The 21,755-nt window shown below is 36.8% G+C and overlaps 2 protein-coding genes across 3 annotated transcripts in view; both read left to right on the forward strand.

Moving 5' to 3' along the window:
* Window positions 1-867: 867 nt before the first annotated feature.
* LOC127631127 (TNF receptor-associated factor 1-like) lies at window positions 868-14,113 on the forward strand. 2 transcript variants are annotated; one of them, XM_052109124.1, is made up of 11 exons: window positions 868-1,911; window positions 2,430-2,517; window positions 2,710-2,808; window positions 3,908-4,069; window positions 5,155-5,214; window positions 5,316-5,384; window positions 6,011-6,436; window positions 10,073-10,250; window positions 11,138-11,286; window positions 12,103-12,345; window positions 13,923-14,113. In XM_052109124.1, exons 1-10 carry the CDS (start codon window positions 1,700-1,702, stop codon window positions 12,319-12,321), a joined length of 1,662 nt encoding a protein of 553 aa, XP_051965084.1. In that variant the 5' UTR covers window positions 868-1,699; the 3' UTR covers window positions 12,322-12,345; window positions 13,923-14,113. The 2 variants fall into 2 exon arrangements, with proteins under 2 accessions (XP_051965084.1, XP_051965083.1); XM_052109123.1 differs by having other exon boundaries at window positions 12,103-14,113.
* Window positions 14,114-17,660: 3,547 nt separating this feature from the next.
* The window catches only part of LOC127631004 (PHD finger protein 19-like), a 40,635-nt gene continuing 36,540 nt past the window's right edge, over window positions 17,661-21,755 (forward strand). Inside the window, exons 1-4 of the mRNA XM_052108940.1 lie at window positions 17,661-17,799; window positions 20,274-20,479; window positions 20,981-21,062; window positions 21,249-21,344. Of these exons, the coding sequence (XP_051964900.1) occupies window positions 20,300-20,479; window positions 20,981-21,062; window positions 21,249-21,344 (358 nt within the window). The 5' untranslated portion in view covers window positions 17,661-17,799; window positions 20,274-20,299. The remainder of the gene's footprint in view (window positions 17,800-20,273; window positions 20,480-20,980; window positions 21,063-21,248; window positions 21,345-21,755) is intronic.

The raw sequence follows: 21,755 nt of genomic DNA on the forward strand, positions 1-21,755 counted from the left end.
AACAATATAACTTCTTTATAACATAGCTTGTATGTACCTCGAATCTGATAACAATGATGATGATTCTTTTCAATTGAGCTTGCTCCTGGTCCAGTTCTTAATGGGAAAACCAGCACGAACAAGTAATTCATAAAGGAAAACACTGATTGACTTAAAGCATCTATAGCGAGCAGCCCCCTTTGTTGGTCAAAATAAACAGCACACGATTAGGCCTGTTGCCGGCTGGCTTCAATAGGGGCTTTCTTGCCATGGATCTTAATTTTGCAGACTGTTTTGAACGTGCAGTAAAAACGGGGACATTTCCGGGGACAATAGCGTGACCAGACGTCCCCGTTTTCCAGGGAAAGTCCTGGTATTTGACTGTGAAAACGTGGACATCTAGTCACCCTAGGGGCGGACTGGGTGTGGGTGTGTGTTCGGACATCCGGCCCGTTTCACGACCAGCCCACCTGGAAAAGTCCTGGTTCTCCCCATGACCAGTCTGCCCCCTGGGTCACCCTACTGCATGTAGTAATACAGAAGAAAAGAGATAACTGCACAACAATGACACCCATCCCCCTTTTATTTTTATTTATTTATTTATTTGAGCTACACAACTTAAGACATGCAAATGTCCTCATATTATTAACATAGATGAACATAAAAAAAATATATATATATATATATATATATATATATATATATATATATATATATATATAACAAAAACAACGGTGAGCACCTGTCCACCACATCGGAACACAAAGTTGTTTTCACATGGGACTTTCCGTGTGTCGACAGATATGACGGATATGATATGAAGTGCGGCCAAGTTCTGAGAAAAATAGAGAAGTGTCTCAAAACCACGCGGGCTGCCTACCTATACAACATTTATGTGCATTAACGGCGCGTTCCGAAACAGCGTTTTTTGGAAAACATAGAGGCGTTGACACAGAACGAGCTCTCGCGTTCCGTCAGCCCCAGACATGCGTCACGCCTAGTTTTTTAATGCGGGGACGCATACCACGTAAGTTGCGTTTTAAGACGGCGTCAAAATGTATCCATAACGCGTCCGTTTTAGAATGACAGAACGCGTTGTGTGTGAACGTTCCACAAATGTATCCAAACCGCATAAAAGGTGCGAGACCACCCAGACTGAACGCGTTATTGCGCAAGAAAGCATGGCGCAACAAATAGAACACTACACATGTTTCTAGGTATGCGTTTTTAACAGTTTAATTTTTATTATTATTAACTTTATACGGCGTCTGTAAATGCAGCGCTACTGCACAAGAAACTGAAAACACAGTCAAGTCGCGGCGCAACGGTCAAAGAAGGCGCGCGGATGGACGAAAAAATAAATAAAAAATATTTTCTGTTTGAACGCCCCTCAACTAGGCACCTTTCACGGTTGTGAAACACAGCCTGTGTGTATAAAAGCGTTTTTTTTTTTAATCACTTTCGGGTGTCATTTAAAAGCATGCCTCTTATTTTATTTTTATTTTTTTGTCTAAAGTATTATCGACAAATCCATGAACGTGGTTGATAAACGGGCGGAAACAAAAATGTTAGCAGCGCAATAATATTTCCGGGTGTTTTGAAAACGGGGGAACCCCGTGGTGTTTTTCACTACCCTGGGTAGGCCTATACTACGAAAAGTGAAAAGAATACATGTCATCATAACGTGCTGTTGGTACAGCCACGACTTAATCTAAACTAAATGGCTTCTGGATCAGTACCAGATCCGTCTTTAAACGGGGCTTCGTCCACACCGGGTGAGAACGAGTACCCGTCAGGTTTCCCTCAGAGCATCTGTGATGAAGTCCCGAAGGAGAAGTACTTGTGCAGCAACTGTAATAATGTACTTAATAAAGCGTGTCAAACGGTGTGCGGTCACCGCTACTGCCTCGCCTGCGTCAACTGGCTGGTAAGGTAAGAAGAGAATCATTAGAGCAGAACAGGTGCAGTTTCACAATAACACTCAAGACATGGCGCAGTTGTGGCCATTGAATTCATAAAGGCTCTTGCAGTTTTATTTTCGGTTGGGTAGTCATTTTATATGTGGGTAATAATTCTGCTTGTGTAACTGCATATATTCAATTACATTAAAATCATATAAAATAAGTTTAGCTTGTTGATATATAATTACTTCAATTGTCGGTTATAAATGTTTCTCTTGGAAATACACCACCAAAACACTTTCATTTGTGTTCATTGATAGTTATGATGACTTTACTGCTATTTTAAAGCGTGTTAAATAGTCATAATAAAGATTAGGCATTTTTTTTTATTTTTGCCTGATAGTGATAAAGTTGCTCTGTAGTGTCTGCTAGATACCTTAAATGTTAATGTTTACGTATAGATGTTGTATTCCATAGTTGTTTTTAATACTGTAGACATGGGCCTATACCTTCAATGTTAATGTTGCTAATAATTTATATTTCATATAGAAACAACAAGGACCTTGTGTGCACCAAATGTAAAGAAGAGGACCCAAGCATTGACACTAATGACACTAGTGTACTGACTCTTGAACAAGTAATCAAAAATCCTACATTTTTTTGTGTTTTCTAATTTGTAATTCTATCTAGCTATCTGTCTATCTATCTACAAACATGTGTTCACATTTACTGTTATTATGCGGGCATTTTGTAACTGTTTTAGACAGTGGAAGGTTTGTGACTCATGTTTGGATGGTTTTCATAATTTCCCCTCTTGTTTAAAATGCAGTTCTTCAATGATGCAGCTATCAATAAGGAAATTTCAGACCTGAAAGTTCACTGTGCTAACCATGGCTGCCCCTGGAGAAGTACCCTAAAGAACTTTGAGGTACTTCACTATTGTCACTATGGAAATGATTATTTATATTTTGCATGGAAAAAATTATCTTTAAGTTACTCAAAGATGAGATTTTGGTTCTGTGTTTTGTCACCACTTGATGTCTAATGTATAAATCTGTATTCTGAAGCAAATCCAGTTGAGAACCAATGGTTTAAAATACAACATTGAACCAATAGGCCTGTTTTGAAGTCTACAGATCAGGCAAAGGCAGGGTTGTTTATGGGACTTTATAGATATTACAGCTTCATTTTCTGTTAAACATGCTTTTTTGTAAAGCTGCTTTGAAACAATGAGAGTTGTGAAAAGTGCTATACAAATAAAAATGTCTTGACAAAGCTACAAACTTATTGGGAACTTACAAAGCTATTGGGAACATTTCAAAAATGTATTTTATACTTGACATAAGTCAACGTCAACAGTATTGGGCTTGTGTCAATCACATTAAGAACTTTTATATTTTTTTTGGTTCAATTAAAATGTTAAATCATAGGAGAAAAGAAATCTCCGGGGTAGGCAGCCATATACTTCACAACCACAAGATGCTATTTTACGGTAATTCATACTTGGTAGCTTTGTGCTTATTGCATAACATGAACTGACCATTAAGACATTAATAATAAAGATGGTTTTCACTAGAACTGTTGCGTCAGATGTTCCCCAGTGTATTGAATCAATCCTTAGTATGACAGAACAATAACAAACTCAAACTTTAGCCTTTCAAAAGCCTTGCATACAAGTTTTAGAGGTCAGTATTTTATAGAGACTGTAGAGTGTTCAATGTGACCTTCATGGCTGCCTAATGGAAGTCTTTTGTGTTTCCATTTTTTTTTGTTTTTTTTTTTACATTTTCTCTGCACTCAAGTGAGTCTAAAAGCCCTTTGAGAATATCATATTGTTCCCAACCTCCTTATTAGAACAAAAACATGTAGGTTGTTGTGTACATTTTATGTTTTTCAGTAAAAATCATGAGGTCAGAAGGAAAATGAGAATTATTTTTGCACTCTGTTAGAGGTTATTTAGGTATATAGAAATCATCAAAGTTACTCAAAGGAATAGTTCACCAATACTGAAATTACTCACTCAACAGGAGCATCAGAGTCAGTGTGAATATGCCCTGATCCCTTGCAACATTGGCTGTGGCATAATGGTGCAGAGAAAGACATTGGCCACACATCTGGAAAGAGGCTGTCCGAACAACAAGACCACATGTTCCTCTTGCTCAGGTGTCCTGACACCTAGAGAACTCCAGGTAAGGAAATGTTGGACTTTCCTATGCGTTACTTGGGAGAAGACAGTTTTGGAAAGCTTATTATATTATTGCCTCAGTTCGCTCGTTTAAGTGTGTGTGTGTAATACAAGTATCTACACTGAGACTTTGAAAAATGAGCTTGTCACTGAAAAAAATACACTAGTTTGAAAACAGCTGAACTGAACTGCTGCTACGGTACTGTTAAATGTAAAGCTAAAGCACATAAATGGTAATCAGAAGGTTGCTAGTTCGATCGCCACAGCCACTACCATTGTGTCCTTGAGCAAGGCACTTAATTCCAGGTTGCATGTGAGTGTACAAAACTTACATTAATTAAAAAAAAGATCGAGATAAAATGTCATATTATATGACATATATATATATATATGTATATGAAGTATATACAATATAATAAAACATTATTCCAACTATGTATACCAAAAAATGCTTTTAATGAGACTTTGACTGTTTTCGGACTGTTTGACACTTTTACATTTTTAGCCCCAGAAGAAAAATATGAAAATTACTTGAACTCAGAAATTGAAAACATGTTCTTCTTAGTAGACGTATATTTAAACAATTGTTATGTGTGAATTACATTTGTAATGTATTTTTAAATTCTTTAACTTAATTGATCCGGAGGAAAACTAAATTTCTTTACGTCATCAACCCATATACATAGTGCATGCACAATACTGTACATATTATATTTTATTGTGCAAATAGGCTCATAGTGCTAGATATTTTTCCTCTTGTTGCCAGAGTGGTTCTGGGTCAGTGTGCCCTTGGTAGAGTCCCAGGGGTCAGTTTTAAGCCACAGTCTCTAGTGTGTCCCATATTACTTGGTTTCACCCATTGGGACCTGCACTCCGAGACATGGATTAGAGGAATAAAGAGGTGAAAAAAAGTGCAGAAATCCAGTGAATTTAGACGTCAAGCATCAAACACCACAAATTAGTCAAGGTTTCCTTTAATGCAATGCGTTTCTTACCACAAATTAAGATGAAAAGCCTGAATTAGATGTTTGTGGCACAACAATGTGTGAAACCTTTATCAATGCAGGAAATATTTTATTGTCTTCACAGAAGCATGCATGTTCCAGTTCAGTAGATAAGAAGACAGCAAAGGCAGAGAAAAGACAAAAGGTACTGAAGAATCGCTGATTTTGGTGAATCACTAAATATTAATAAAAGAGAACAATTCTAAAAAAAAAAATTTTTTTTTGATGTGTGTGTGTCTTTTGTAGAATAATCCACAAGGCAACTCCAAAAAAAAAGAGCCATGCATTTTCTCAGAAGTTGGTTGTCCATTTAAGGTTGGTCTTGTAGTAAAGTACCTGTAGTATGATTTTGTTAAAGTAATAGCTTACATTAAATTACATTTTTGTCATCTTTTACTCACCCTCATGACATTCCAACCCTGTATTATTTTCTTCCATAAGGAGAAACACAAAAGGAGATCTTGGGAAGAATGTATAAGCTTCTGTTTTTCATAAATTGAAAGTGGATGGTGATTTATACTGCCAGATTTTAAATAAACATCTACTTACATTTTGGACTGTCATATGGACTGTTTTTTTGACACTTTAATGGTACCTTTTTGTCATTTTGGAGCTTGGCAGTATAAATTACCATCCACTTTCATGGTATGAAACACAGAAGCATGGACATTTTGCTGAACATCTTATGTACAGTATTTCACTGAAGAAAGAAAATAATACAGGGTCAGCATAATTTTTGGGGAAACTATTCCTTTAGTCAAGATCCTCCAACCATTTTTAAATAAGTCTTGTGTAATAGAATAAGAAGCTAAATCAACCTAGTTTTACTGAAGTTTCATATATCTCAAATAAAATAGCAATTCTGAAGAGGAAAAATTGTTAAAAGAATATTTACAGAATGCTAAAATTTTGCTGCAACATGCCATCGCCTTTTATTTCAGGGCAATGCAGACAAAGTAAAAGAGCACGAGTCCTGCAGTCACATTGGTCATCTTCAGCTTCTCTTGGAGGTCACCAGGACTCTTCAGCGAACTGTACATTCCCCACCTGAGAGAAGTCACCATGAAAACGCTCTAGACTATCTTCATCCTGGACAGAGTGGTGGTGCTTCTCCTTTTCAGAGTGAATGTGAGATTGAGACTGATGGAGCAGACCCAGGAATAAGCGATAAAGCCTTCAGCCTCCACGACAACCATGCTGAACTTGCCATTGGACAGCAACTAGACGGCTTACAGCAGAGAGTGCAGATAATGGAGAACATCATCTCAGCTTTGAACCGAGAGGTGGAGAAGACCCAGATCAGTGTGGTCACACTGGAGAGAGACAACCAGAACAACCAGCAGATCATTCAGCACTTAGAAACAAAGGTAAGTTCTCAGATAAAAGCATACCAATAAAATTGCTACAGCTTGCAATAAACAAACAGGATTAACAAGCTTTAAAGTGAGCATACAGTATAATGAGGGATTCAATTTTCCTTTGAACTTAATGTGCTATAAATACATTCTGTAACATTCAGAACTCAAAACTTTCTCTCGGTCAAAAATGGCCGCTGCCCCTAGTGGCTGAAGTTGGAAGTGTTGTTAAAATGTCTGCAGTAACCCCAAAATTGAGTTGTATTTTTAGTTGTAAATGATGTAATACAGTTAACAAGAATGCATATTTTATTAACCATACTCTCGAACCCTAACCATCAGTGAAGTATAAATTAAATTTTAGATCTAAAATGCAAACTCTGAATCATGCTCATTGTTTATATCAACATGTTTACTTTCTGGTATCCACAGTATCCAAACATGTGTCTCAGAGATTGCTTGCACAATACCCTATTAGTAGCACCACAGGGAAAGGTAAATGCATTTGAATTGATGCAAAAATGTCTGATGGGGGAAGGTGCTTGTCAGTAATTCAGGAGAATGGTAAATGGTCTGTACTTATATAGCACCTTTTGAACCTTAGTGGTATTCAAAGCGCTTTACAGTGCGTCTCATTCACCCATTCACACACACACCAATGACGGCAGAGCTGCCATGGAAGGTGCTAGCCTGCTTTTAGCTGCTAGCCTTGTCTTGCCCAAGGACACTTCGGCATGTGGAGTCGTGTGGGCCGGGAATCGAACCACCAACCCTGCTATTAGTGGACAACCCGCACTACCACCTGAGCCATAGCCGCCATCATGTTGAATGTTACACTGGATTATTTACCATTGAGCACATTTACATGCAAGTACACCAGCCGACAACATGTGTGGTCATGTAAAAGCAATAAACTGCATTCCTTTGTCGGTGTAAGGTCATGTGCGGCTTAGAAATAAATTGATCGTCACAGATTTTTGCAAGTTACCCTGATTTTGGGCTACATGTAACCCCTTTTCCAGCATTCTTGCCATCTTATCCAATGTGCATAAGTGTTGTGTGCACGCCTCTTCATGGTTTGACATCAAAACACAGAATTACTTAAATTATTTTAAATCACACGTAAACACGGTTTTGTCTTTGTCAGATTTTATATCCGAGTTCTCAGCAGGGAATGAAAACAAAATGTATTTCCTTTTGGTTTGTTCTGAGCAGAAACATTATCTTTTAGTTCCGGTTCCAGTATTCCGCAGCCTCCTTTCCAATTGGTAACGGGTAAGAACAACATTAAAGATCGGCTAATAATGTTCTTTTTGAAATGGCAGTACTCTGTGCTAAGGGTGGGTGATATACCAGTTGCAGTGTTGCCAGATCTCACAAGAGATACAAGGCACATGTCTTGAAATAAATCTCAAAATAAGGGAAATGTCTTAATTAAAAGAAGCTAAAGTAATCAAATAAAATTTTCCCATGTGGGGGAATTATCAGGATAGAAATCTCAAGCATAGTATACAGTGTCCTTGTCACGGAGGTAGGGTTGAAAGTGAAGGTTTTTTAGAACCCAGTTGCAGAGAATTTTTTTTTTTTAATAATCCAGAAGAAGAGGAACCACAATAGAAACAAGACTAAGACTCACCAAACTCAACTCGATACAGTTAACAATGCAAGTCAATAGACAGGGAGATCTTGAGGGCTATATATATATATATATACACAGTGTCACTCACTGCAGGTTTACACGGTTTGAGACCTGCATTTCGACACGAGCGCAGTGATGCTCCACACAAAGTTCTGCACTATCACGAATGCTCTCTTTAAAAACAAAGCTGTCTAATCAGCATAACTCCGGTGGCGTTTCAGGAGGTTTTGCCGCTGGAGGAGTAGTACGCAGCTGAGCAGGTGAAGACTTGCGGTGGGGGGGCTTATTCCTGGGTCTCCTCCATCAGTCTCGATCTCACCTTCAGTCCCTTAAAGAATTTAAGTCCCAACCAGAATATTGTTCTTAGTGCCAGCATAATAGTCTGAAATGCCAACCTTCAAAATTCCAAGCTGTATTCCACTGCCGACCTGGATCCCTGGTTTGGCCAACTTGCTCTGCTGGGTTCATGGTAGGTTCTAGAATTCGGTCACAGAGGTAGTCTGTCAAGTGGAGGTTTTTAGAACCCAGTTGCAGAGACTTCTTTATTGAAGATAAAATGACCCAAATGTTTTCGGGCAACAGGAAAATGTGCAATTCTGAAAATGTACTGTTATAACCCTTTGTTCTTCGGTTTCATGAAAAAATTTGCAGATCAAAATGAACCGGTTATTAACCGGTTATCAGCATTTTAAAATAACATTTCATTCCAGAACAATTTCATGGAATTTTGTTCCAATTTCTGGTTATGTTCTGCCAAAAATGTAGTTTGTTTTAGTTTTTCTGTTTTGTTCCTTGAACCGTTTTTAGTCCCTGGTTATCAGCGTATTGCCGAGCATGTAAAGGCTCATTGTCTTCTATTGCAATTGACAGATGTGTAACTCTGAAAACACATAATTGAAAAAAAACTAATATTATTATATTCCTGTTTTGAAGTAACAAGAAACTTTAAAATACATTTTTGCATTGTGATTTAATAAATCAGTGGATCAGTACCATCCAATGTGTCTGAAAAACCCATTTGTTGTGTTTATGATAACATGTTTATAGGTACATAATTCTGAAAAACCAGCATGTTTTAAAACGGCATACTTTTAATAGAAGTATTATTAAGAACTACACTTACAGCATTTAAATGAATTTATTTTCATGTAATTACATTTGAATTACACATTCTCCCTAAATTTTAATTTGAATTACAATTCTACATCCTGTTTGCTTCCTACGAATTGGATTGTACACTACAAGGCAATCTCAATTCAATTCTGAAAGCCACACAACCCTGGAAATCCTGTTATTTCCATACTGCATAATCTAAATCATCAGAGCAGGAGTTCCACTGTGTGCACTTTGATGCAACAATGGATTTAAAATGTTATTACTTTAATGCATCCTGTGGCTGTTAAATAGTTCTCCCACTGTGAATCTGCAATACGTTTGAATGTAATTAATGTGTTTATGGGACAAAAACTCTGAAGTCCCATATAGGAATCATTGAAATGCATTTGTTTCCTTTGAAGTGGCATTTATTTGTGCTGAAAGATGGGCTGTAGAATTTATGTTCTAAGTCAGAGCTCGCCTAAAACAAACAAAGATATTGCTTATTTGGGACCTGAGAGATGAAATTATAATTTATTTGTTTCTATTTTTATCACCGTAAGGTGATTAAAAATGATTACGTTGGCGCTCGACTACCTTGAGTTATTTAACACGTGAGCTGCAGTGACACTCTTGAATAGCTGAAAATGAAAAGATAAGTTGAAGAATAGAGATGCAGGTGGTGAGTTGTATAAAATAGATTTGTCTGACAATTCTGCGAGAGCTTTTGTGGACAAGAAAAGAACGTGTCTCATCTCTTTCTGTTTGTATATCTCGAAATATCTCGCACAATGCTACTAACATTAACCAGCTCAGAAGGCCTATTATGATGCATTAATATTGCGCTTTTACAGTGAGCCAATCTGTACCTTTGGGTAATTCATCCATGATAATGGTTTTCCATCACATTTTAGGTAGCCGAGCAGCTGCAGCGACTGGTCAGGAAAAACATATGCATTGCATCCTTACAGCAGTCTATCAGCACCCAGCAGGACGTCTCGTATGATGGCACCTTTCTCTGGCGCTTGTGTGATGTCAGCAAGAGACTGCGAGAGGCAGCCACCGGGCAAAAGATCAGTCAGTACTCACCAGGTAGCAAAGCACATATTTTCTGAGTTGTTCTTAAATGAAAAGTGCGACTGAAAATGTAAATTATGTGCTTTTTTTCTCACCCTTGTGTTGTTCCAAACCCAAATTATTTCCTTTCTTTTGTGGAGCACAAAAGGAGAAATTTTGAAGAATGTTTTGCATACAATGGAAGTAGGCTGTTAAGCTAGAAAAAGCACCATGAAAACAGCATAAAAGTGTTCCGTATGAATCCTGTGCTTTATTCCAATAGCTTTATGAGAGGAACAGACTGAAATGTAAAGGAATAGTTCACCCAAAAGCTTAAAATATTATGACTTACTCTGGTGTCGTTCAAAACCTGTATGATTTCCTTGTGGAACACAAAAGGAGGTATGAGGTAGAAAGTTTTCACAGCTCTTTCATACAACAAAGGTAGACATTGACTAGTGGCTGTCAAACTTTAAAAGAAAACTTAAAAGTGGTCCGTGTGAATCATGTGCTATGTTTCAGACCCTTTCTGTGAGGAACAAACTGAAATGTAAAGGTAAAGTTCAGTTCAGAAATTCAGTTTTCAATGCCTCAGCAAATGTGGAGCAGTTATGGCATTCTTTGCCCAGTGGGTTTATGTCTCTGTGATTACAACCATAATGGAAAGAAAGGCAGAGAAAGAGAAAGAGAGAACAACCAAAGGCAATTTCATTGACTTGCTTTCCTACACGTCATTACAGAATAGGATCAGAATAACAATTCCTCCAATAACAACAGTCATTAAGAAAGCCACACGTTTGATTCTTGAGTTGAAAGAGACTTGCGTGGTTATCTACAGCTATTTTTAAGGCTGTCTGTGCTCAGAGTTTTAAATAAAACCCATCACATTTCAGATGAAAATTACAATGAATTATGTTTTTCAGCTTTCTACACCGCCAGGTATGGATTTAAAGTATGCATGCGGCTCTACTTGAATGGAGATGGGGTTGGGAAGGGAACGCATATCTCCCTTTTCTTTGTTATCATGAAAGGGGACTATGACCCTGTTCTCTCATGGCCATTCAGACACAAGGTAAAACTCTATAATTAAGCTGTCAATCAATTAAAATGTTGTGCATCTTTCCTCTGTGTTGTCTCTACAGATTAAAGGGGTCATATCATGAGCACTCAGAATTCCCTTGAACTTTTGAGATGAAAGATTTTTATGTACTATGACAGCATACTGTAACATGATCTCAAAAACTATATTGGATCCATCACAGTTTGTATGTGAGCAATGTTTCACATTTCACATGCAAAGAGGGTGTTAACATAGAAGTCTTAAATGCACAGCAGCAAAAAAAAAAATGCATCAATTAATTCAAAGGGTCTGAGAGAAGGTGGAAAGTGGTCATGAAAAATTTAATTATGATTATTTGTGGTGCAAAAGACTATTACTGCATATAGGAACATTATTAGTGAACATCTTTACTAAATATATTTAAAACTGGGTGGCTGTGGCTCAGTTGGTAGAGCAGGTTGGCCACTAATCACAGGGTTGGAGGTTCGAATCCCGTCCCACACAACTCCACATGCCGAAGTGTCCTTGGGCAAGACACTGAACCCCAAGTTGCTCCCAATGGCAGGCTAGCACCTTACATAGCAGCTCTGTTGTCATTGGTGTATGAATGGGTGAATGAGTCCCAGTGTAAAGCGCTTTGAATACTGTTAAGGTTAAAAAGGCGCTATATAAGTGCAGACCATTTACCAAAACGAAAAAAGGTATGATATGACTCCTTTAATTGTAGTTTCTGTTCAGCTATTAATCAAATTAGCTTTGGTTCTTTAATATTGTGCCATCAGCATTTTTCATGACCTCCCATTGACTTCTCCTGTGCATATCTTGCAGGTAACGTTCTTTCTCATAGATCAGAACCACAGAGAGCATGTCATCGATGCTTTCCGTCCCGACCTGTCCTCTGCATCCTTTCACCGGCCCGTCTCAGAGATGAATGTGGCCAGCGGGTGTCCCCTGTTCTTCCCTCTGGGGAAATTGAGGTCACCTAAGCATGCCTACTGCAAGGATGACACAACTTATATCAAGTGTGTAGTGGACACCTCCTCGTGAACCAGGAAAGCCTGGCTGTTAAAGGTGAAGCGTGTGATTGCTGCACCACGACCGTCACTAGACAGAAATTGCAAAAATAAATAGATAGGTAAAGTTTGTCAAGACAAACTTTGATGTTGGCTTGACAAAGAATGTCTGAAAGTTTAAACTAGTTTTAAAAGTTTGATATTTATACAGACATTACTGTAAGCTACTGTAAATAAGATAAGCAAAGAGCGAGCAACTTGAAGCATTTTTATCGTAACAGATAACAAATTCTGTCATCATTCATTCATGTTTTTAAAAACCTGTATGACTTTTTCTCTTCAGTGGCACACAGATGGAAATGTTACACAGTATGTTAGTCTTAGTCACATTCACTTTCATTAAAAAAAAATGATATGCTTTGAAAGTGAATGGTGACTAAGGCTGCCATTCTGCCTAATAGTAATGTTTCCTTTTGTGTTCAAAGGAAGAAAGAAAGTCATACGGGTTTGAAACAACACAAGGGTGAGTAAATGATGTCAAAATTTTCATATTTGGGTGAACTATCCCTTAAGCTGGTGTTTTTGCATTGAAACTATTTTAAAATTGAAAAATGCACACAGATCACCTTTAAATATGACTGGAAATCCATGCCAGAAATTTACTCTTATATGAAGGGGCAATAATCCCCTCTTTTGATTTTCGGGCATATTTTTCTAAACATTTAAAACAAAAATTGTGTTGCATGTGTTTGTCATTGATTCATTAAAGGGATAGTTCACCCTAAAACTTTAATTCTCTCATTATTTACTCACGCTCATGATATCCCAGGTGCGTATGACTTTCTTTCTTCCCCAGAATGCATTTGAAGAAAAATAGAAACATTTCTTAGCTCTTAAATATTTTTCTTTTTCACACCACAAGTGATCCTATCGCATTAGAAGACATGCATTTAACCGCTGGAGTAGTATCGATGACATTTATGCTGACTGTCTGTGATTTTTGGACCTTCAAAAGAGAAATCTCCATTCACTTGAATTTTGAAGGACCTGCTGAGCTAAGATATTTTTCTGTATTTCCTCAAATGTGTTCTAGTGGAGAAAGAAAGTCATACACACCTGGGATATCACGAAGGTGATTAAATAATGAGAGAATTTGTATTTTTGGGTGAACTATCCTTTTAAATCATTAATACAAATTCTCAATATGAAGAATGCATTACCTTACCCTAAGAATGAAATCAACATACAGTATGTCATAAAATGCCATAATATGTACAGTATAACTAGGACTATCTTAAATTATAAAGAACTGTTTCAGATGTTATTCAAATGAAAAAAATCTAATAAAAAAAAAGAATTCATTACAAGGGCAGTGGCACCCACATTTTGAATTTCGAGGGCATTTTTTAAATTTATTTATTAATTTTTTGTCCCCCTATATTCTTACCCTGCTGAAAATCTAAGAGAGCATTTTTATCAAGTTTAAAATTGTAGATCGGATTTACAATTTACACAAAATGAAAATGAAGTGCAGAGAAACAGGCCTGTGCTCTTTTCAGCTGGGTGTAGAATGTCAGGATCGGTTACAGTGCTGAAATATTCATTAATTAAAAGGTTTTGCTTTGTCTATTTCAGATGGGAGATCTGCTAAGCTGTTTTTCTTCACATGATATCTAATTTGCAATGCTTTCCTGTGGGTGCATAAATGAAAGACTATGTTTAGATTGTATTCTTTTGTATTTATAAAGGAATTATTTTATATATATATTTATAAACCATATCTGCAGTTTTCATATTTTTTATGTATTTAAAAATAAATTGCGTTTGCTCCCTACTTTTGTTTGTTTTATTTCTCTATAGTTGGGATTTTCCCCCCAAACCTCCCAGTGTATACAATAGCCAAGTAAATAATAAATAAGATAGCCTGTGCTAATGTAAAAAAAAGTATCCTTCTTACACTAAAAACTGTTTTATCAATTATTTACCTCTAATGTGATATTATCGAAATTCATCTTATTTCAGGAGTTGGAGCAATTCACCAATGATGATCAATAACCTTAAATTCAGTCTGACAGACTCATTCGGCAATGTGTCAAACACTGAAATAATTATTTCTATTAATAATATAAAACTGTAGTCTGCATTGTTTTTATTACATTTACATTTATGCATTTGGCAGATGCTTTTATCCAAAGCGACTTACAGAGCCCTTATTACAGGGACAATACCCCTGGAGTTAAGTGCCTTGCTCAAGGACACAATGGTGGTGGCTGTGGGGATTGAACCAGCGACCTTCTGATTACCAGATTACAGTTATGTGCTTTAGACCACCACACCACTGTTATTACTGTTTTTAGCCTATATTTGTGATAATCTCGCATCACATGTGTCAGTCTCCATATATGTGAAACTACACTTTTCACAAACATTCATATGTACATCTGTTTGCATTTCTGTGACAGCTGAAGGGAATGTGACAATGAAAAAGGAAAAAATAGACATAATTTTGAATTTTGAAAGGGTTTTAGAAAGTAATTTAAAAGTAAAGTAATCAGTAATGTGATTACATTTTAATTAAGTAATCAGTAAATTAATCAGATTATAATCAAGAGATGTAGTTTTTAATTTGTAGTGGATTCTTTTTGTGTAATTTACTCAGCACTGATGAAGACACATGGACCTGATATCATGTTAAACTCGTTCTGGACGTGTGGTGACAAATGAACAGGCAGAGCTATATGACTATATAATAGATTCGCAAGTGCATGAGACACAGTTTTGAGCTCTCTCTGAGCAGCGCATAATTGAGAGCACTCATCCAATTTTGTGCAAGAGAAAGGAAATCCGCATGCAATTGGAGACCTTTGCGCTCGCGCAACTGGTATATTGTTGCACTCTCGCATGATATGCATGCACTCATGACATTTACCAGTATTATAACGCCATAGAGCTACTGTCTAGTCTCTATTAAGCTGGACTATGGTTCATTAAGATAATAATATATTATATGTTATTGTACAATATAAGTTCTCTCAGTCATGTTACTAGCCTCCAGTGTCCATGTTAGTTTTGTTCTGTGACAAAAAATGTTTTTAGTCAGCTGGCTGTGACCTTGGTGTCTGTCTGAATCACAATGTTGGAATTTCACAGATATTGAAGAATATTACTGTTATGCAAGGAGTATGTGTTAAAAATGTAACTGGTATTATGACAGTTGCACTGCCAGCAAACCTTAGCTGACACTAAGGACATTTTAGCTTAACAGCTCACTCTTGTCACCGCTTTTTCACCCACTTATCAAATAAAGGTTTATAATAACTTTGTTAAACAGACAAACATTGTATGCTTAACACATCATAAATGCACATTAAAATAGTTATAGTAATGCAATATTTTGATGAATAATTGTACAGTACATCAAGTACTGATCTGTCAAGCATTATATGATATTAGTTAATGATTTATTAATGAACTTTATAATGTGCAGATATCGATATGTCTGTCTATCTATCTTTTCCATACATATCTGCTCCTTACTTGATTTTATGCTTCACTTAATTTTTATTATTTTATATCTATTGTAATGTCTTATTTTTATTATTTACTTGCATCTTCTTCCATACTTTTGTATTTTAACGTTTATTTTGTATTTGACAGTTTTTCACAATTGCTTTGGCTCAATTCTCGAATGAGAATGTTTTTTTTTTTTTTTCAAAACAATAAATTCAAATCTCTGAACAATTAGCTTCTTGTTCACACCAGATCTGAATTTCTTATTCATTTAAGCAAATTGCATGTGTTTTGGCACATGTGTGTCAAGTTCAATTGTCTACAATTTGCACAATAACTAAATGCACATGGCTTGCTGATCAAAACTGTTGAGTTGATTGTCAGTGAAACTGTCATACTCTACACAACTTCTAAACATTCTTTCATCATGTGAGCCATCACATGCAAATTGATCCTTTGGATTATCATCATCTGTCAGACAATCATGTATATCCATAAATAACTATGACATGGAATGTTTGTGATGTCTGCAAAATCTTTAGCCAAACCAACAAGAGTGACAGGATGTCCACCAAAAAGATGGGAACTTGTAGTGTTACATACCGTGAGGAGGTACACTTCGTTGTTTTTACAAAACTACTGCAGGTTTCTTCATTGTTTTTGCATGGATTCCATTTTGTAGCAATTTCATGTTCACTATATTTGACTTTACATGTAAGAAATGTGTGAAAATGGACATGCAAATGTGAATTTCCTGTTTACATGTAACATATTGCTACATAAATACATTTACTGTACATACATATCATAAAAAAAAACAAACATCTAAACATTTTGACCAGTACGGCTCACACGATGACAAAAATAATTTTAATTTTGGTTGCATTGGCTAATGTACTGACACACTAACTAGGTTTTGAAGCATGAATTCAATGTTTAGGGTGAGTTACTAAATTTTTCAGACATGCAATATAGTTGTGATGTCCCATCAAACAGTTGTGACAATTGCACTTACAGTTCAGAGAACATGATTGAAAAAAACTGTATATATATATACAGTACTTCATGCGTTTGAATCATTGTCTGTCTGTCTATCTGTTTGTCTGTCTCTCTCTCTGTCTGTCTGTTTGTCTGTCTATCTTGACAACATGGGAAAATCAAAAGAAATCAGCCAAGACATCTGAAAAATAAATTGTGGACCTCCACAAGTCTGGTTTCTCCTTGGGAGCTATTTCCAAACACCTGAAGGTACCACATTCATCTGTACAAACATTAGTATGCACGAATAAACACCATGGGACCACACAGCCATCATACAGCTCAGGAAGGAGACACATTCTGTCTCCTAGTGATGAATGTAGTTTGGTGCGAAAAGTGCAAATCAATCCCAGAACAACAGCAAAGGACCCTGTGAAGATGCTGGAGGAAACAGGTAGAAAAGTATCTATATCCACAGATCCTATATTGACATAACCTTAAAGGCTGCTCAGCAAGGAAGAAACCACTGCTCCAAAACAACCATAAAAAATCTGAATCTATCATATATATATAAAAATTATCTATCTATCTATCTGTCTGTCTGTCTGTCTGTCTCTCTGTCTGTCTGTCTATCTATCTATCTATCTATCTATCTATCTATCTATCTATCTATCTATCTATCTATCTATCTATCTATCTATCTATCTATCTTCATCATATAATGGCTTTATTTTGCAACAGGAGTAATATGTTTCTGTATGCCCCTCCTCGCGGCAGCTGCTGCTGTACTTCCTGTAAGCGGATGATGGTCGCGTTATGTTAATTACATAAGCAAAACGTAAATGATTCGCGGGAAAAGGTGAAAAAATGGCGACGCACACAGACTGCATTTCTGCGCCACTGCTCCTCTAAAAACACCAGAAACTTTTCTTAAACATTGCGAATGGGATATCGGGCTTCCCAAGGAGGAGTATCTACACTTTTTGGCGCGTTTTAAATCCGGGACTGGAGAGAAATCAAAGTGGTAATGTCAGAGCGAGATGTGTTTGAATGTAACTGTACTCTAATTCAAAACTCATTCTAGCGCGTAACATTTACAGTTTGCGTGGAGCTGACGAGCTAACTCATGCTTATCAGACAGTAATAGCGTATCTTTATGTAAGTGCATGTGTTTGGCTACATGTCAACTTGTCTGATAAGTTTTGATAGTGCGCAAGTTTTCCAGCAGTATTAAAATCGGGAGGGATTTTGTGCAGAGATTTATGAGCTGGTTATGATTTATGAAGTAACTATGCTATAGACTTTTGCAAAGTGTACATTATTGTAAACTGGCTTTATACATTTCAAGCAGGCGTGCATGCTTTGCATTAGTTTTCGATGCATTAGTTTTGTCTAATTTTCTGGATTGGAGAGAAATCGCATGCGAGAGTACATCTTTTTTTACTGTAGTATGAAAAAAGAATGTGGTTCTTAGCCTTTTGGTATCGATTCATTTGAATATTCGGAAAACTAGACTGGTATGGCAGCAGAAAAAGAACTGGCCGTGATCAGTTAAGTCTGAAGTTCACATCCTGGCGATGAGTCAACCAACTCACTTTTTCTGCTCCCTTTTTAACTCATCAGGGTTGAGATTGAGTCAGGCAGTAGTCCCCATGCGCACTGTGGTGGCTGGTCGAGTCTCTTTGCAGTGCAACTGGATTCCTTTCCTCCTGTGGTGTTGTCAGAAGCATCATGAACATAAATAGACCTACCTAAGAGCATGGACTGTTATATTCAAGAAGTATGCATGATTCACATCCTGACAAACCTATAGTGGAATGTTAAAATTGTGATTCCCCAGGCCTGAAATTAATACAATCTAAAAAAATAAAATAAATAAAAACATGGATAGTCATGGAATTTTCTATATAGTCAATTAAATATATTTTAGTTTTGCTCTAAAACATTTAATCAGCTAATAATTGCTCTTTGTGAGTGCAGTCTCTTTAAAGTATATAATATTTCACCCAAAAATGAAAATTCTTTCAGAATTTATTAATTTACCCTCATGCCATCCCAGATGTGTATGACTTTCTTCTACAAAACACAAACCAAGTTGTTTTAGAAGTATATCTCAGTTCTGTAGGTCCATACAATACAAGTGAATGGTTGCCAGAACTTTGAAGATACAAAAAGTGCATAAAGGCAGCATAAAAGTAATCCATATGACTCCAGTGTTTAAATCCATGTCTTCAGAAGTGATATGATAGGTGTAGGTGAGAAACAGATCAATATTTTTTCAAGTCCTTTTTTTCTCTAAATCTCCACCTTTGACCAGCATCGATCAGGCGATATGCAATGAGAATGCGAATCGCCAAAAAAATAAAAGAAGAATGTGAAAGTGGAGATTTATAGTAAAACCGACTTAAATATTGATATGTTACTCACCCACAACTATTGTATCGCTTCTGAAGACATGGATTTAACCCCTGCAGTCATATGGATTACTTTTATGCTGCATTTATGTGCTTTTTGAACCTTCAAAGTTCTGGCCACCATTCACGTCCATTGTATGATCCTACAGAGCTGAGATATTCTTCTAAAAAAAATCTTTGTTTGTGTTCTGCAGAAAAAAGAAAGTCATATATATTTTAGATGGCCTGAGTGTGAGTAAATGATGAGAGATTTAAACATTTTGGGTGAACTTTTCCATTAAAATGATTCTTCAAAAAACCTTCTGCAGTAAACACAAATAACTGGAAAGGTCAAACAATTCCAGAGGACAACAAGAGTGGGAACACTGTAATTAAGACATCTCTGGGAAAAATCTGCCCATTAATGGGTTAGGCCATGGGTTTTCAAACATTTAGATGCCAATGACCTCCACATAATGATCCCCTAACTATAGACCACCTTCCAAAAATATATATGCAGTTTTATATTTTCATGTATAAAGAAAGACTCATTTTTACTGTGTGAGAAAAATAGTAATAGTAATGTTATAGTAATGTAAAACTAAATATTTGCCTTTTATAGTTTCATTGTACTAAAGCCAAAAGCAATAAAAACATTATCTATAAAAGTATTTACTTTTTATTATTAAGTTTAAAGTGAGTAAAGAGTAAAGTTTTACCATTAGATTATTGAATAAATCTGAAGAGAAACATTTTCTGTTCAATTCAGATGTATTCATAAAGTGCATATCACAATAAATATTGTTCCAAAGCAGCTGTACTGAGAATACAGCCTTACAACCCTTTTTTAGAAAGCTGAATTAAATAGTAATAACGGCAAATTCAGTAATGTTATATATTTTTTTAAAGCATTTTTTACACTTTTTTTTTTTCATGGGCCCCCTACCACCCCCTTCTGGGCCCTTGGGGGTCCCTGGACCCCAGTTTGAAAACCCCTGGGTTAGGCAAAAATAACTTTTCTTAGCAGCAAACAGAAGTCTGGAAAAACGTGATATATTATGATTTCTGTGTATGTTACCTTTAACATTTTACTGCTGGTCTACAGGAAGTGTAGGTGTGATTGCTGTCAGCATGTTGGAAATGGCCTACCTGGACGGCTATCTGTCAGTCGGGTCGGAACCTCTGGAACCCAAGCGCCTGCTTCCCAAAAGAGAAAAAACCTGCATTGACCAGGAGACCAGCTTGACCGTGGGCCAGTACGTGCTGTGCCGCTGGTCTGACGGCCTTTACTACCTGGGCAAGATCCAGAGAGTGAGTCACTGTTACTGTAGGGATTTACATACTCCCGAACTACATAAAGCACAGTATAGCTCTGTTTTCTTTACTCATTCTGTACCGTATATCCTCCTTGGACCCAGCAAAAAATATAAAAAAATAAAGTAAAAGTTTGTATTTATTTATTTTTTCTAGTCATTGGAGTGTTTGGAGCATAAGAAACATACCTACACACACACACACATACATACACTTATTTCTTAAGACGATTTTCATGAATCCGGCCCCAAAATTGTTAAAAGTGTGACATGTAGGGTTTCAGGGAAATTCATAACAGCAAAATGCTCTACAGCAAAAACAAAATTTAATTACTGGGTCTCAGGAGAATAGATACGAGATATATTCATGACCTGATAGCATTCTTTCTTAATCATGAATAATTCATTTGGCAAACATACAGTATATTTCTTGTCTTTACAGTCTATATTTGCATATCACAGAACTAACATTTTTCTCCACATTCTATATTGCCTAAAGGTGAGCACCTCGAAGCAGAGTTGCTTTGTGACGTTTGAAGACAATTCCAAGTTTTGGGTGCTTTGGAAAGACATACAGCATGGTAGGAGTGTTTAAAATCTCACGAAAGATACTGAAGAAGTACCAGTGATTAATTTGTCGATTAGCTTGTTAGAAAGCACCTGCTTATAATATGTCAATGTGTTCCGTGAGATGCCTGTGTGGAAATATGGGTTTACTGCCTTGTAACAAGGTAACTAAAGCTTTATTCTCCCCTTTTCTCACTCAGCGGGGGTCCCTGGGGAGGATCCCAAATGCTCAATGTGTTCTGACATGTCTCTGGATCCTGGTAATGAAATCCTTATCTGTGGGAAGTGTGGAATAGGTGAGTGATGGCAGTGATGAGGTGCTGCCTGCATCCCAGCTCAACATACCCACAAGAATCCCAGAAGATCAGCAGTTACCGAAATACTCAAACCAGCCTGTCTGGTACCAACAATCATCCATGTGATTATGTAATCAGCCAATCGTGTGGCAGCAGTGCAGTGCATAAAATCATGCAGATATGGGTCAGGAGCTTCAGTTAATGTTCACATCAACCATCAGAATGGGGAAAAATGTGATCTCAATGATTTGGACTGTGGCATGATTGTTGGTGCCAGTCGGGCTGGTTTGAGTATTTCTGTAGCTGCTGATCTCCTGGGATTTTCTCAAACAACAGTCTCTAGAATTTACTCCGAATGGTGCCAAAAAAAACATTAATTAAGTAAGCGGCAGTTCTGTGGATGGAAATGCC

The sequence above is a fragment of the Xyrauchen texanus genome, chromosome 37 (assembly GCF_025860055.1).
Source record: "Xyrauchen texanus isolate HMW12.3.18 chromosome 37, RBS_HiC_50CHRs, whole genome shotgun sequence".
NCBI classification, from domain to species: Eukaryota; Metazoa; Chordata; class Actinopteri; order Cypriniformes; family Catostomidae; genus Xyrauchen; species Xyrauchen texanus.

Coding starts and splice junctions, on each gene's coding strand:
- LOC127631127 (XM_052109123.1), top strand. CDS start 1,700: ATGGCTTCTGGATCAGTACCAGATCCGTCTTTAAACGGGGCTTCGTCC. Junction 1,912..2,429: donor TGCGTCAACTGGCTGGTAAG/GTAAGAAGAGAA, acceptor TATTTCATATAG/AAACAACAAGGACCTTGTGT. Junction 2,809..3,907: donor GTACCCTAAAGAACTTTGAG/GTACTTCACTAT, acceptor CTCACTCAACAG/GAGCATCAGAGTCAGTGTGA.